The sequence below is a fragment of the Arachis hypogaea genome, chromosome 12 (assembly GCF_003086295.3).
Source record: "Arachis hypogaea cultivar Tifrunner chromosome 12, arahy.Tifrunner.gnm2.J5K5, whole genome shotgun sequence".
Classification (NCBI taxonomy): domain Eukaryota; kingdom Viridiplantae; phylum Streptophyta; class Magnoliopsida; order Fabales; family Fabaceae; genus Arachis; species Arachis hypogaea.
In genome coordinates, this window is record NC_092047.1 from 120,448,598 (window position 1) to 120,466,607 (window position 18,010).

The 18,010-nt window shown below is 34.9% G+C and overlaps 2 protein-coding genes across 2 annotated transcripts; both read right to left on the bottom strand.

Annotated features, from left to right (window-relative positions):
• Nucleotides 1–294: 294 nt before the first annotated feature.
• LOC140177241 (protein argonaute 10-like) lies at nt 295–4,205 on the bottom strand. Its single transcript, XM_072210412.1, has 3 exons — nt 3,927–4,205; nt 3,387–3,503; nt 295–716 (listed from the first exon to the last, which is right to left on the bottom strand). Exons 1-3 carry the CDS (start codon nt 4,068–4,070, stop codon nt 663–665), a joined length of 315 nt encoding a protein of 104 aa, XP_072066513.1. The 5' UTR covers nt 4,071–4,205; the 3' UTR covers nt 295–662.
• A 383-nt stretch (nt 4,206–4,588) lies between these two features.
• On the bottom strand, nt 4,589–7,822 carry LOC140177240 (large ribosomal subunit protein bL28c-like). The gene is made up of 3 exons (XM_072210411.1): nt 6,656–7,822; nt 6,431–6,544; nt 4,589–5,052 (listed from the first exon to the last, which is right to left on the bottom strand). Exons 1-3 carry the CDS (start codon nt 6,747–6,749, stop codon nt 4,820–4,822), a joined length of 441 nt encoding a protein of 146 aa, XP_072066512.1. The 5' UTR covers nt 6,750–7,822; the 3' UTR covers nt 4,589–4,819.
• Between the last annotated feature and the right edge of the window lie 10,188 nt (nt 7,823–18,010).

Sequence of the window (18,010 nt, forward strand, 5' to 3'; positions counted from 1 at the left end):
GCATCTTTTTTGTGAAACAAAACGCAATGTTATGTAGAATTTCAATTGATAAGGTGATTTGATCTTCAGAGGAAACTGCCAGAATGGTAGAATAGGGTAGTATTTAGAGGTAGAGGAGACTCAGACGAAAAAATTAGACAAAATATGATTTAGATTTTAATGTCTTGACTATGGACATAGTTTAAGAGAGGGCACTATGGTGCCATTTAATTCATGTAGCCAGTGCTATCTGTTAGGGAAAGGTTTATGTTGTTGTTGTGCTGTAAGTTGTAACTCATTCTTCAACGAGATTCATTTGAAAAAGAAAATATTTGATTTTCATCTAACACGTCGGTGTGCATATTTTTTGTTTAGTACAACAAACTGCACATCATTTCTCAAACTCCTTCATGGATGTATTGTAACATGAAAATAAATGATATAGGTGGAAGCAATGATGAATATAGAAGTTCCTCCCGCAATGGATCTAAATTTATTGTTTGATATGTAATGTGCTGCAGACACTTATAATGCATCATCAAGCTTATTTAATAGCCCTTCTTCGCCCATTAGATGTATTGCATCTCAGAAATCAGGCAAACGCTGGAAGTGCCAGCATTGTTTATGGCAGAAAGCCTTGCCCGGATAGTTGCAGGAGTGGAAAGATGCGGGTGATACTGTCCCTAAGGCAAAAGATTCTCAGAACTTGTGACTGGAAGATCTGGAACATCCTGCTTCTGAAAGTTATAGAGAAACTATATCAGACAATTAAAGTCTGAATGACGATGGGAAAAGAATATCCTATGAAGATGCAGAAAATGACGATTTAAAGATTATGAAAATGCTGAATTATGCACTGAGAGTCAGTTTAGACGACAATTTTCTGAGAATGAAGATGCAAAAGATGCATGCTCGTTCTATTTGGCGAATGGACTGAATGAATTGGATGAAGCATCATCTTTAGAAGTTTCAATGTATGCTTCTAATTCAAAGAGGAATTCAGATCATGATCCTGATAATCCTAAATCGTGCAAGTCAAGAAAACCAATGGATAACAGTTTGTTATTGTCTTGCAAGTACAGTAAGGTCTCCTTTTGTGGCATTGAATACCGTCTACCAGATGGCTTTTATGATGCAGGACATGATCTGCTATTATAGCACCTTGAAAACTATGAGAGAAATGGGTGTCTTCTCACGTGTGAAGTCATCTTGTTAGGCAGGCTTGTTGTTATTATTACTATTGGTAGTAATAATATTAGTTGTGGAAGTACTGAACTACTGATGGTAGTTGTGTGTTAGTGGCCGTTTACAGTAATTGAATTGTTTTTCTCTTTCAGCTTTCTTACAGGGATGAGGAGTCGGATGCTATTATACTCTCGCTAGTACAGCGATCTTACATCTGAAGCCCTTAAATAACTTGAACATTCTTGAAAATCAAGCTGTTATTGACAACTCGAGGATTGCTTCGCTGCTTGCACTTTTCATGTCAGATCATTTTGGAACAGCAATAGAAGTGCTATTGTAGAAAGGACACGGAAGTCTGTGTCTGCTTCAAAGTACAAGAAGCCTATGTATGTGCTCAACTGGGAGCAGCACTGATATAAGTGTATCTGCTAGATAAGTTGTTGATACCATAGAGAATATTACTCTCTCCAACATCTCATAGTTCCAATTAGAGCTGAGCAGTTCGGTGGTGCAGACATAAAACCTGCTTTTCAAGGTATCATTGTTGTGTTTATTCCAAATTTTTGTACGTAAACCTTTCTGCTGGAACTCTTCCATTACCTATCATATGATCTGATACAATTCTATTGTTTTGTATTTATGCGATCACATTGAGGCCCCTATATCTTATGAGATTTTAAGAGATTACATGGATTTTTTAGCACGTGCATGGAATATCATCCTCATTAAGAGGGGGTGATATATGCATCAGGATGCTTGCTGATGCTTGTAGTTGTAGACCACATGATATAAGAGAAGAGAATGATCCTGAGTGCTTTTGCAGGTCTGTATCATCAAAGGCATATTTAGTTTAAAATGATGTCTTTGCTTATTATGTCATTCTTCCTAATCTACTTGTTTCAGGTGTATACCTCTTTGTCGAATCAAAATCCCTCTTTCAACTGGAGGAAATCTTGATCTTGGTTGTTCCTTTCCATCTTTCTCTGCTTGTGACAAATTCAACTACTTTAGTTAGGTGCTAGTTGGGATCAGTTGAGCTGCGGCTAAGGTATGTTACTGAAGGCCTGCTGGACGTTGAATCTTGTGCCAAGAGTGTGATTTTTTTTTTAATCACTCTAGTTGATTAGTGGGTGGTTTTGGGAGGTGGATTATTTGCTTATTCAGTCGCTAATTCATTTATTTCCTGTTTCAGATATAGGTGTTCTTTTCCCACTAGTTATTTAAATTGTGTTAGTGTAGTTTCATATACATGTTTTTGCATGATACTGAAGGTGCGTACTTTGGAAGTTCAGGATAGTTCAGCCTACGGGATAAAAAATTCGGTAACATAACTTTTTGGGAGAAGCAAGAGTTCTAGGTACTCTGGACCACCCTTGCATAGTAGAAATTGATGGACACCAAATTCTTGCCCATTGGAAACTCTCTGCGGATGGTGATGTCAAGCGTAGTGTTTTTTTATGAATTTGGATGGAGGGTCCTTAAAAGTAAGATTTCTTATAGCAATTGCTATTAATACTGACATATTGTTTGTTGTTTAACTAAATTTTTGCACTTTTTTAATTGTTTTTTTTTTAAATCCCCCTAAAAGAACTATCTCAAGAAGCTATCAGAAGCGGGTGAAATATTGGATTTGGCTTTATATAAAGACGTTATTTGTGCTCTGTCCGAGCTGCACTCAAGGCATATATTTTTGCTTTTTGGTTTTGAAATGTGCATAGTTGTATGAATGTTGATGTAACATAAAAAACAATTTTGCATTTTGTGACCGCACAGCACTGACTCGTGTTGTCACATAGAAGCTAACATTTGGTCATTTGGATGTTTACTCCTTGAGATGCTGACTCTGCAAAATTCCATATTATACACAAGATATTCTACAAGATGCAACCACTTAACCGTGTTAACTAGGCTATATCTTGGGTTGGGTGTCCCTTGTTCTTTCAAAATTCATTCCTCAATTGGGTGGTATCATTAGAATCATGATATATGCATTCTTTTTCATTTTCATTGTAAGTATTAGGCCTTAATGTTAGGCCTTAACAGTCTTTGGGTAGATGATAGAAACACACACTTGCTACTTCCTAGTATTGCTCAAGAGAATCGTTGGAAAATCATACCTTAAAAGCCCTACATTCCTATTTCCTAATAAGCTAAGTCATCCAGTTTTTATTGCCAGGATTCAATAATGAGTGTGTATTTGAGTTAGCTAATTATAGAGATACCTGCAAAATGTCATTTTCCAGATCGCGAGGTCTTTGGCAAGTAACTTTAACAAGAGCAGTGATTTGCTTTTCGTTCAACCTTTTTGTATAATGTTGCTTCTCAACAATTTTGCAAGCCTGGGGAATGAGAAGCAGGTAATAATAATGAATCTAACTATCAGTAAGAAGATTGGTTACTTCAATATCCATAAACTTTCCTACCTCCATAGGTAAATAGTTTGCCTTATTTTGGTTTCCAACTTGTACACAATGAAGGTGACTGTATTTAATAGTGAAACCATACATCTCTGAAAAATATTCAACAACTGATTTCATAGTCGAGTTCTCATCAACATGGAGCCTATAAAGATATAACGTCCTTATAAAGAGAACTATTGAAAAGAAGTTTTTCTTTTTTTTTTTTGAAATTATTGTAGGACAGTACCAGGAAGAAAAAATAACTACACGGGCTCTCTTGTTAACCATCTTATAGTAGCTCCCTAAATTGTACATCATTAACATTAAAAAAAATGGTTTGAACAAACTGTGTTTATAGAGTACCTTAATGCGATCAGCATCAGACAATTGCCTTGACAGTAAATCTTTTCCTAGCAGCTGGGCAGCACACTCCACTACTGGAAGAGGTTCAATAAATGCAGCAGAAGCCATATCTTGGAAACATAGAAGAGTAGAGAGAAATTTCATGTTGAATTGGAGTTGAATAAGAAACTGAATTCTAGGGTGAGTACAATGTCAGAATTTGAAGTGCCTCACGTGGAGCATTAGCACGCTTACCAGCAAGAAACTGGGCCAAGTAGAAAAGTGGTACGAATTTCCCCTAGCAGCAAACTTGATCACCACTTGTATGCTTTATTAATTAATTTCTTAGCTACCTGTGTTTCTCTAATAATTTTCTATGAAGAATCAAGTTCCACGAAACTAATCGCTGAGGTTAGTATCAGTTTGCTTGATAATTGATATGCTAAAAATAAAGGTGACTCTTCAATGCAAGCCATGTTATGGATACATTATTATAGTCATCATGCACAAAGAGGGGCTCGATTTTTCTTTTTTTTATATATATATATTGTTATAAAAGTACTTATAAATTTACTCATTCTCATGTTTTTATTTTCCTAGCCAAAAGAATCACAAATTTTACAACTTCCAATTGGCAAAACACACATTCATATAGTAAAGTAGACAAGCATAAAACACATATCTAATCGATAAGAAGGCTGATTTGTGTAGCTTAAATTAAAAATATGCAGGCATTACAAAGTGCATATCAATTCTCAAGATATTCCGTTTGTGCTTCTCACAATATCTTCTTTCAATCACTGCTAGAATCACCCATAGTCCCTAAAAGTAACCTTAAAAATAAAATCAACAAATAATATCAACTAACTTGAATTTGTTCTTTCTTACAACTACATCCCCATAATCAGGTGGTCTTATTTCTTCCGGAGGTCAATTCCAGCTTTCTTTGCAACTGCATCGAGTCCATTCTTCTCTATGGTTTTCAATGCCTTGGTTGATAACCGAAGCTTTACATAGCGCTTCCCAGCTTCCCACCAAATCCTCTTGTACTGCAGGTTTACAAACTGCAGTTTCTTTGTCTTGTGGTTTGAGAAAGATACTTTGTTGGCCTTGTTTGCTTTCTTTCCAGTGAAAGGACAAACTCTCCCTGAAAAAACAGATAAAAAAATAAATAATAATAAATCAAATAAAAAATAGGATAATAGAATAATCGATCACTGTCAAGTGTCAACAAAACATAACAGATTCCAATTAGGTTCCTCCGCCACTAATGATAATCTAACTTGTCATCAATGAGTAGCATCCATATTAGCATATTGTTAGCCATGCTTGTCACCCTCTTAAAAAAAATAAAGACAGTAGAACTAGAGCATATGTGGCTCTAAAGATCAGGCTGAAGCTCGAGTAAATATTAGTGTTAGTTTCTTCAGTCCAGGAAAAGTGAAATTGTAATATATAGTAATTGCCCAGCCACAAGACAATATACGAAGAAGCTTCAAAATCACAGTTGGTAGCTTCAGGATTACTTTTTTCTATTTCCAATTTCTAATGATCTGATCAAACAATTAACACAAGCTTCAACTAAACAAAATGCGGTGGTCTTCCTTCAATATACATATGACTCAAATAATATCACATGATCACGTGGAAGTTATCGGCTTATGGGTTGTGTATTCTTTATAATAACTCAAGTGTTGTTGTAGCTATTCAAATCAGCTACCTTTAACACGTTTAACAGCCTGGTGCAGGACACAACATTTTTGTAATCATCCACTTATAGCTAAACATAAAATATAGTAATTAGGGAGTAATTTGCTATTTGGTCAACCTCCCTTGGTTACTTTTGGCCATGTAAATGATTGATTTTTGTTTCGTTAGCTGCTTAAACAGGGCTGTTCTTTTGGCAGAGAGCAAACTCATAATGGATGAATCAAGCAGAGATACTTGGAGATTTTGTAGCATGAACAGGTTGAAGAACTCAAATGCTTGGCTAAAATCATGACAGCACATGGGTATCCACCATCTTAATCTTTATTCCAGATCCAGTTGTCCATCCATCAATATTTCCAGTATCAAGAGCAATCAAAATGGATAAGATACATCCTGGGTGAATAAATGTGTTAATGTGTCCTCGTCCAATCATGTGACGAAGAAGGTGATTTCACAAGTCAGAGTCCTTCAACTGATCACTCACGATTGGGTTTAAGGGTTAGTGAAGTGCAGGAGAAGGCATTTGGAAATTTCACTATTGAAACGCAACCTACGATGTTAAAAAGGTTGGAATATGAAACTTGTAATTGATGTATCACCTCTCAAGTATCTATTATGAAGTTAGTCAGAGATAACATTGGTTTTATCATGATGAATTGAACGATAACACTAATCCTTTTGGCCCAAAACAGGACAATCTTGATTTATTGAATTCTAAATTTGTCTTCCCTACTTGGAGTGAAGATGGTGCATGGCAGATAGCAAACAATGAAAGGTAAAAAATAGAAATTGAGGGAAAAGGGTAGAGGAGTTACGAGCAAGAGGCTGGAAAGGTAAGAACTTGGGAGAGATGGGCGCAAGAAGGGGCGTGGGAGAAGGGTGGTACGAAATTTTGATGCCGCTGAGGTGGGAAGTGACGAAGGCAAGCTCTGAAAGAAAGAAAAAATGCGCAGGAAGCATAAAAAATTAGTAGTTTGGACTTTGGAGTTCAAATTATGTTGATTGAATATAAATAAATAAGGAAATGGAGTTGCACTTGCCTGGATGAAGGAGATTGGAAGAAGAGGTTTTCGTTTTGGGAGGCTTCAATTTGAGGGGGAAGGTGGATACCAGTGCACAACCTGCCATTGCCATTCTTCTTTCTTATCTCTCGCTCTCCTTCACACAACTCACTTTCGCTCCTATATACTTACTATACTAACCTCATCCACCTGGTTTTTTTCCCTTTGGTCTGGGCCTAAAGCCACTAAAGGAACCCGGTTTGGAAAACCGCCCCGGTTCCACAACACAAGCTGGATCCCTGCAACTAACGAAAGATGAAACGGATGAAGAGCCATGGTGACCTCCACCGTCAGCAGCTCCTGCGGTTGCTGTGTTACTGCGCTTGAGACCATGGACGTTCAGTGATGATTCATCTGTGCTTCCCCTTCGACGTTGTTCGGAACGGTTCTCCTGGGCTCGTCGCCTTGTGTCGTGTAGCTGCCTCTCAAATCCAAGACAGAGTGAATAATCTCGAGGGTGGAAATCTCTGTTGCTTCAATTTCAAATGAAAACTGGCCTGCGACTTGTCCCTGGTTCTCCATGTGGATCTGCTGCTGCCGCCTTATTCTATTTCTCTCAATTTCTTATAGTGACTAGTTTATCATTCTATTCGATCTGCACAGCACTTATTAGATCGGATATAATTTTTACATTTTTCGGTTAGATTTGATCCGATTCGATTAGCATACTTGGTCAGTACATGATCTTCAGTTCCATCAGCAATATTTGTTACATTCTTCCCCTAGTCTTTTTTGGACCTCCAACATCTAGCCCAGGCTCGCAATATTACTCGACATAGTTACCTGTACGCCTAGAATCTATCTTTAACAACTCAATGTATGACTCTTCTTAATCTCCATAAATTCGTGCAACTAACTTTTATTTTGTCAATCAAACTTTCTTGTAACTTGATATGAAATCATAACTTGCCTCTATTATATTTTGCAAGACTTTAATTGATACAATCGCATCAACTTTTATCATTGGAAAGGTAAAAGAACAATCACATGGTAATCAAGCTAATCAAGCTGTCTGTAATTACTAGAGATTTCGGTTCCAAACGTGTATAAGGTCCATTATTCCATTAACATCTCAAGTACCTTTTTTCTGTTAAAGAGGGATCTGAATCAACTAATTACAACCTTTTACAAATTTGTTACACTTTCTATGATACTTGATGTGATGCGATTTCAACACTTTATACTCAATCTCACCATAGATATTATAACTCTTGACTACAACTTTCTCTTTATTTTGGAGGATTGCCAACTTAAAACTCGATTAGAGCCGAATTATCATGCAAATCTCTGCCTCCAAATCTAGATTCGACGTTTGGAAATTCTTAGTGTCACGGCCTCCAAATATAAAGCCAAAAAGTGCGATAAATATTATTGCGTTCTGGAATTTGAAGGACTATTCTGTCAAATTGAAATCTTCCTTAAATTCTCGCCACTATTTTCATCTATCATGACAGATTCCTTATCTTCTCACAGTGCATCTTCTATAGGATCTAGTTCTCCACCCTCTATAGAGGTTGGTGACATACTAGGAGAAGTTGTCATCGCAATACAAGCTCGGTAAAAAAATAATTCTCTCTCATATCACAAGTACCATTGTTATCACAATTTAAATAAATTACAAAAGATAAAGATGTCATCAATACTGATTTCGATACAACTACGGACATTAAGCTAGAGGCTCCCAACTTAACAAAAAATTGAGAATTTTGGGTCGATCCTCTTAAATTAGCGATCACATCCCCAAACTTTATATATAATTTAGTAATTCTCACCTCATATTTCTTACGACAGCAAAATAAAACTAATCTTAAGAGATTTTATAAATAGATAATATTTATATACGGACCATATTATTTTCATAGTCGCTAAATATTAACCTGAAATTTGATGTCTTTGAATATACTTTTTTTTCCACAAAATAAATAAATAAAAATATTATTAAAAGATGATAATTTAAAATTATTATATAATTTAATATATTTAATTAAATTATTTTTAATAATATATATTTAGATATTAATTAATTTATAATGATTTGATAGTATACTTGAATAACAAGTTAATATAATATATATTTATATCTTAATTATATTTACATAAAAATATTAATATTTTTGTAATGAGTCGTCATTTAACAAATTAAAAATTTTTGCCAAAATGAAAATGTCAATTTTTATGTGAAATAGCAAGACTAACACGTACATGTTAGGCTATGCTAGTACACCTACGTGTTGTGCCTAGAAAGATGAGTTGAGGGAGTGTGTGACAAGTGTGTTGAGCATGCAAATCGCATCCCATTCCCATATAGAGTATATAATTATATATCGCGATGCACCGCCACCGAATGAGAAGAAAGGAATCGGAAACACAGAAAAAGAATGACATCGTTAAGCATGTGTTGCTGCATCCTAAAGAGAAGCATCGTCTACCCTCTCCATTCGGGAAATCTATACTCTCATTTCGCACCCAAAGCCAAAATAAAAACCACATCCATGGCCATCTCTATATCCCCCTTCAACGCAAAATCTTTAATAACCATAACGGATCTGAACGAAGAAATACCCGAATACCCGGTAAAGGCTCCAACGGAGATCCCAACTACTCTGCCAATTCCCGAAATAGATCCGACTGTCCCCCCCGAAATAACTACGGATCCTCCCCCGCCGCCACACCCAATTCCCTTGCCTGATGCCCCTAAACCACCTCTATCTCCACCTGGCCCGGAGACCCCCGTACCGGAGCCGGGTGTGGTGCCTCCACGCCCACCCGAGGTTGTGCCACCACGTCCACCGGGACCTGAGATTGTGCCTCCGCCGGATATAACACCACCTAGGGGACGAGGTGGAGGAGCGCCAACGTAACACCCTATAATTTTGCAATTCACATGTGACGTGAAACATGACCACATAGTCAGCTACAAGGATTTTTTTTTTGTTTAAATTGCTTTGGTTCCCAGTTTTGGCTTCTTAGTAACTGATTTTTGCTCCCACTTCTAATAAATTTTCTTGTTTTTCTATAATATATCAATATAAAAATATTATTTATACCTAAAACCAGCTACCAAAATTAGGAATTGTATCAGCCACCTAACAAACTATTCACGCTCCAAAACAAAACGCGTTACCAACCCATCCCTTTTCATCGATGAAAAACTCAGCTCACTCCATCGTGTTTTTTGTGGTTACATTTCTGGTTGCATTTCTCAACACTTTTTTCTTACTTGTAGTAGTGCTTGAGCGTTGGTTCCTTGACAGCGTTTATGGCTACTCCACAGCTGCCATACGCGTTCTTTTGGCAAAGGAGATGATGATACAAAGTGGTTATTACAGTTTCGTCTTAGAACTTCAAAGTGAGAGAGGGTTTTCCATTTCAGTAAAAATAAGATCGCAGAACTCAAGGCAAAAATCAACGCAGAAATTAAAGCGAAAGCAAAAACAAAACACCTTCGCTGCAAGCGCTTTTGACTCACCTGTAGATATTTATGTTCGGGGCAGGGTCTTGATGAGCCTAAAGAATAAGTGAATTACAGGCTGGTTATATAGCTGACACGAGGAGAATGAAGAGTCTGACATTAGCGAAAAATCATTTTGGGAAAAAACTATTTTGGAAATTTGGTGTAGGTTGGAACAGTGACCATGAAGGTTCATGAGCTTTCGGGAGGGCTTGGAAAGGATGTGTTGAAGATGAATAAGGTGGTCGATTTCCACACCGAGGAGAAGATGAAGAGCCATTCTAGGGGTTGGATGAAGAAAAAAAGTCATCGTTAAAAAAAAAAAACACAATAATACAAGTCAAATTTCATCTTTTATATCACTAACATTCTTTTATTCATCTTTCTGAATGTCTCTTTTTTTTTTTTTCGCCCATAGACCGTCAAAAACCAATCAAAGGATAAGAATTTTGGAATAGTGCTTTTCAATGCTTTGTTTAGAATCTATAAAGGAGAGGTAAATATTAAATTGCTACTCAAAAAATTCTAGCGCTATTAAAATTGTACTCAAAAAATTCTAGCGCTATTAAAATTGTATTTGATTTTTGTTCTTGACAAAATAATTTTTGAAAGATTTTAAAATTTGACAAATACACCCAAACGTGAAAATAAGATATCACATTGAACGAAAAATATTGATCTGGCAATCGGAAGAGTTTTAGTGATGGCAGCAGAGAATTCGGATGGTATTTCTGGCAAGAAGGAGAGCTTGCAGCTGCGAAAATGCCATTTTCGCATTTTGTTCTCTCTCAATCTCGCATCCCACCTCTCATTAGTCTTTCTCTCTTCTTCGCTAATTTAAAGAAGAAGAGAAGGACGAGAGAGAAACACAAAAGAGAAGAAGAAAAAAGAGAAAAGCGGAAGAAGAGGGCGCTGCCGAAGAGAGGATTGCTGCTTGCTGTCACCGTCATTGTTGCTATTGCACGAAAAGGAAGCCCGAAAAGGAGAGAAGGAAGCTAAGAGGGCACGAGCATGACGGAGAAGAGGAAGGAGAGAGCTATCCCGTCGTTGCCGTCGTGCACTATCATTGCCTTTGGAGCCAGTTGGAGCTGCCGCTTTCGACGAAACGAATAGAACGTGACACTACAAGAAAAATGATGAGTACAGTCAGATTTAGAGTCGCAGAGTTGCGACGGATTTACCAGTGTAACGACATCGAATTCGTAAGGTTAAATAATCACTGGCGAATTTATGTTTCTGACGGTAAATTCACTGATAATAATTGGAGGGAAACAAACAAATTGGTGCGTCCATTAGGGTAGGATTTACCATCAGATTTTTCGATGGTAAACTCACTAAATGAAACGCTGTATTTTGATGACCCGCAATGGTTTAACATCAGATTTTTCCAACAGTAATTGTGTCATAAAATTAAAGCGCGAACTCTCTTCTCCCGCATTTGAATTTGTCTTTCTATCTCTCTAACCCTCTCGCCTCCCACTCTCTCTCTACCCCTCTCGTCGTCATCTTGCCACCTTCGTGCTGCTCGCCGTCGTCTTTCTTGCCTTCTCTGTCTTGCTGTTGACTACCATCCAGTGTCGTCGTGACTATCTTCTTTTCCTCCTCATAACCTCGCAATGTGGCTCTCTTGCTCGCCCTTGCCTGCCTCATTCCAAGTCATAGAATCAAAACAGAGCCACTCTAATTCCAACGAGTTCAGGTGTAGCAGCGGCTGGTCACTCCCATCGCATCCCTTTCTCGTGAATTCTTGTTCTATTTCTTCGACTCAGGTTCGCATATCACCTTTTCTTCTCTGTTTTAGTTAATTTAGGATTAGTTATATGTTGATTCTAGTGCTAATTTGATTTAGTTAGAATTATTTGCTGCTGTTAGTTGAGTTTAGGTTAAAATTAGGATTTTCTGATTAGAATTAGTATTATTTTATAGATAGTTAAACATGTTGTTAAGATCTTCTTGAGTTTTAATTTTAATTTGTTTGGATTGATTGACATGATACTTTGCTGAGTCACTGCGAAATGCTGCTGATTTTTCATGTCTTTGGTGTTGAATTTTGAATTGGTATTGCAAAAAATGTTTGTTAGTGCTATTTTGTGTTGTTTATGCTTTTACATGCCAAGTGTTTGACAATATGTCTCCAAGAACTTTTGATAAAATTTTTGGCTTAATCTTTGAAAACTAATGTTTATTTGCTGCTGTTAGTTGAGTTTAGGTCAGAATTAGGATTTTTTTATTAGAATTAGTGTTAGTTTATACATAGTTAAATATGCTGTTAAGAGCATCTTGAGTTTGAATTTCAATTTGCATGTTTGGATGACTGACTAATACTTTGTTGAGTCACTGCGAAATGCTGCTAATTTTTCATGTCATTGGTACTGAATTTTGAATTGGTGTTGCAAAGAATGTTTGTTAGTGCTATTTTGTGTTGTTTATATTTTTGCATGCCAAGTATTCAACAATATGGCTCAAAGAGCTGTTAATGAAACTTTTGGCTCAATCTTTGAAAACTAATGCTTGTTTGTACATGATTCTTGCCATTATGCATTGATGATTGAATATTCAATAAGTTTAACGTGGTTTATTTTGATTAAGCATTTTGAATGATGTTGTGAATATGTTTAGCACATTTTTAATTGATACGCTCTTTGCAGAGATGACGACAAGTAGTGGTGTTGCAGATCAAGATTGTGGTCATGGTCGAGGTAGGGGAGGGTTTCTGCTGGTACCCATGGGAATTTTGGATCATCTCCCTCTACTCCAACTACCCCAGTGATGTCACAGGTTGTTGATGCATCAGACCAGTCGTTCATCATGATCTCTAACTCCAACTACGTCCCAGCGTCTATGGCGATGCCGTCGCCTCCATCTGCTTAGCAGTCCAATGTCTCGGCGACAGACACCGCGGCCCCGAAATCCTCTCACGGAAGTGAGCTAGCTGATGCCCCTCTACCACCTTCCATCGTACAATTGATGATTTGGCCTGATGATGGAACAGTGTAAGAACTACTTTAAGTCTTTTATATGCTGAAAGTGTCTGATTATTGATTCTAGTTTAGTGGATTTAAAGTTGTAGGTTTGAACTGGTGAAAGTGTTTGATATATCGTGATTAGTGATTCTTGATAGTTGATTCTAGTTTAGTGAATTTAATGGATTTATGGATGTTGCTTCTTGATTATTGCCTGTTGTTCATTGATTGTTGACATTTGGTGATGTTTAAGTTAATTGTTGATGGATAGAGTTTATGGTGTATTACGCTTAATACGATATATTTTGATTAACTAACTTTAAAGTTACTTTTGTGCAGTTAAACTTTATATGGGATAAGGAGCACGATCTCATTTTCAGGAAGATATACGACCATCGTATGGGTAGGCGAGTGCACAGATGCTAGAGGATGTACGTGAGTGGCGCAACCACCTAACTTCCTGGCTTTGCCTGGAAATCAAGAAGGCTTTGTACGTTCACTGGGAGACCAATGAGGGGTTCAGTCATCAGTGTCTCACAAACAGAGCTAACAGGACATCGGTTAGGTCATCTAAGTATATCGGCGGCTCAGCGACCTTCATGAAGACTAAGGTCAGGTTGGTATGTAACTTCTCTAATTTTGATATTAACTTAGTTATATTCTTTGACATATTATTAGTAGGCATCCTAATAACATGTTTCAGTGCAACATGTGTAGTCGAAGTTGTTGGATTGTGATGCAATATTGGTGGAGACCTTCAAAGTACAACCACACGTTGAAGGAGAACAAAGAAAGATTTGCTGATCAGCGGTCACAAGATCATTATTTGAGTAAAAATCTGATCTTGTAATATAAAATTAGAGAATAACTGTAAGCCTATCGTCCTAATCATAATAACATGTGTTACACAAAAGTCCTACATGCAAAGACTAGAGGTCGCGTCTCAGTAATCTCAGCAAAGCGGGGAGGACGCCAATGACTCTGCTGCTTCAATCGTCGATCCCGATCAGTTTGGCGTAAGACCGCCTCAACACTGTACAAGAGCCGCGTATACAGGTTATGGTCGTTCTTTATCAGTAGTCTCCGCACCTCCAAGTTGAGGCCATCGTCCACCTCTGCCACTATTCGAGTCGTCAATCCCGAGGAAGGCATTTATTTAAGGCTACAGGTGTAAGAGCTCACTCGCAACCTTCACGAACAGGCTCAGGAGCTGACCAAGACTCAGGAGAGGTATCAGAAGATCTTCACACGCATGACGGCCACGGATGACCTCAGGCTGGAGTGGAGGGAACAACTGGAGCAATTTCAGCGGATGGAGGCTCAGATAGAGGTGTCCCAGGTTCAGATGCGCATACCGCTGGCATCAGCGGTGCTGCTAACAGTGTTGTTGATTGTTGGTGGGACACAGATATCACCACTACCTCAGCAGGGCCACGGGAACGACAACTAGAATTCTTATTATAGCTATAAAAAAAACTTTTTGGTTCACTTAGAAAAGAAGGATCATTAGAAATATCTAAAAATTGATTTTCAATATCAAAATATACAGGATACTATTGTTGACAAAGAAAAGGTTGGTCTATCTTTTTTTTTTATTTACGCCTCTTATTTTTTCTTTTTCTTTTTTTGAAGAGGGGAGATGGTTGATTCAAGAAAGGATCATATACTTTAGGTAAGTTTTTTGTTTGAGTCTCTTCATTACATAATCTAATTCGTTATGACAATGACTATCGAAATTTTTAATAATTAGGGTTTTGTTTTAAAATTTCATTGTATTTATTTTATTTATTTAACTTTTAATTTATTTGAATATTTGAGGACGCTTAATAATGACGATGAAGATTTGATCTATGAAAGCTTAGTTGGATAATGATAAAGTAATATAACAGTAATAGTGGTGTCATTCTTCTGCACAAAAAATTAAATGAAAATAAAGCATACAAACTAGTGGAATAAAAAATTTAAAATTATCATAATGTTCTATTGTGTGTAATTATTTAGTGACATTATGAATCAAATGGAAGAACTTTATAATTTTGTATAAAGTTAAAGTCAAAAAAGAATGAGTGATAATTTTATAATTTTAAAAATCTTGTAAAATAGAGCACGAGAATTATATAGTTTTTAGAATATATAATAAATTTATCGTTTTAGTTTGATATCACCTAAATAGATGAGTTTTTGTTGATCATAGTTTGAGCATATAATTTTGTTAAATTTTTGGGAAAGAACATTGTTCATTTTGACTTTAAGAGAGTTTGGATAATAACTTTATGTGACAATAATATAGAGAAAGATAGAGATATTGAACTATGCATGTGTAGTGTATATAAACATTTGATTCTGGAAAATATTAAAAAATCTATAAACTTTTAATATTGAAATAAATTCTATAAATTCTCAATAAAAAAGTAATGTGAAAAAGGTAAAAGTAGCGATTTGTCTTGACATTAATCAAGTTATATATCACATTATTGAATTAAATATGATATTAAAAATTGATATAATAAATCTGTACAGCATATATAAAATAATATATCATATGAAACTAAAAGAGTTTAAAGTAAAAAAATATACTTTAAAGTTGATCATTGTTGAACAGAAGTAATTGTAGAAAAGTATACCTTCAAGTGAATAATAATATAATTTAGTGATAAGAGTTATTCGATGAAGACAATTTTGTGAGGGATACTTTTTCACTTGAGAACAATTTTTTTAGTATGGATATAACATTTGATTGTATCCGTTGATGAAATTCATTGTATGATCCGAGGATATAATGATCCATTGTCTTGAGAATTTTTTTTATCCACAACAACTTATTGATGAATTTCTCGCTCAAAACAATTAGTTATTAAATATTTACAGTTTATAATGAAAGTCATATGACATGAATAAGATAAATTGAGAAAATAAATATTTATAAAATCACAACATATATTGAATGAATAATATATATTGTAAAAGTAAAAGAATTTAAAGTAAACAAATATACCTTGAAAGTTGATAATTGTAGAGAAAAAAACGACATATAAATGTCAATATGTCATACATGTCAAATATGAATTACTTAATTTTATTTGTTAATATTATAACTTTATTTCGTTGAATCTGCATTAACTTATTAATAAAACAATAAAATAATTAGTCATTTAATAATATAATAAATTTTGTTTAGCTATGAAGTATATTCTTTGTGCAAAAATAGCAAATTTCCTTGTTTATAACTATTTTTTGTTTAACTTTTTGTATTAAACAAATCGTAACATAAAATCTAATAGCATAAAATGAATAGTATAATATTTATATATGATTGATTTTTGATGGAATCCAATTTTGAGATTTGAACTCATCATTACAGTCATTTAATTGTATAAATGAAATCATTAAGCAATAAAAATATAATACATGATGAAATAAAAATTCAATTGACATGGTTGTTATATGTCATTAACTCATTATTGTAAATGGATGGCTTTGTATCCTAATACAAAATGTCTCTTTCTCATTTAAAAAAAAAAAAACAGTACAATAATCAATGATCTTTAGTAATAAAAATAGAAAACGATGAGTATTGTCTTACAAAAATATAGATAAAAATAGAGAAAGAGAAAAAAAAGTATACTATTTGTAAGAATTATTCAAAGTATAGAACATATATTGGAGTTTGAATATAACTAATAAATTAGTAAAAATTAATTACACAAAATAGAAATACAAAAATATGTGTGAATAAAATATATAATTTTACTTGTGTAAAGTAGAGAACTTTTAAAAAGTTAGCAAAATTGATAGGCGCATTTGTACTCGAATTGATTGAAAATTGAATTTCTTTTTTTCTTATATTGATTGAAAGTCGAATTTGTTTTTAGATTGGTTAAAAGTCGAGTTTGTTCTCGAATTGGTTGAAAGCCGAGTTTTTTTTTATCGGATTGATTAAAAGTCAAATTTATTTTCGGATTGGTTAAAAGCTGAATTTATTTTCGGATTGGTTGAAAGTCGAGTTTGTTCTCGAATTGGTTGAAAGCCGCATTTGTTCTCGAATTGATTCATTGATTGATTATGACATGTGAAATATTATGATATGTCAAAGTGAAGTAATTCGAATGTATAAAGTATATACTTTATAAAAATTTACTCGTCCTCATAGATGGTGCCAATTGTTCTTGTGTGGATGAATTTTCGAGGTATAACTCGTCTCTTGTGCTATTATAATACCCCTTTTCTTTAATGGAGTAAGAATCAGACGTCAAAGAACACAGTAGGTGGGTACCTATAAAAGACACTCCGACACAGTCAATAAGTGTTTAAGAGGCATACGAATTTATCATGTAATCTTTTATGAGATATAGAAATTAGTACCTTTATAGGCACAGAGTTGATAAATAGAGTTAATGTTATGAGCTAATTATTTTAGTGCGATTGTAGTAATAGTAAGTCTACATTAGTTTTTCAATCACGTCTCACTAATAAAAAATGCTTCCGAGACTAAATTGAGTTGTGGAATATAATTTCAAAGAACGAATTTTTTAAATAAATAAAATAAATATTTTATTTATTAAGATATGTAATTTATAGTAATTTTATAAAAATGTATCTTATTTTTTGTCTTGTTTATAACATAAATGAAACAAGATTACATATATTTCGTTTATACTATAAACGAGATAAAACACAAAACGGTGTAGTCGTATCACATTTATACACGTGTTGTATAAGGGTCTTATCTTGTTTAGCGTATAAACGACATACATATAATTTTATTTTATTTACACTATAAATAAAATAAGAGATAAAGTACATTTTTATAAAATTGCTATAAATTACCTATTTTGATAAATAAAATATTTATTTTATTTATTTAAAAAAAAATCCATTCAAAGAACATGTTAGATATAACTAGACTACTTCAAAACTCGA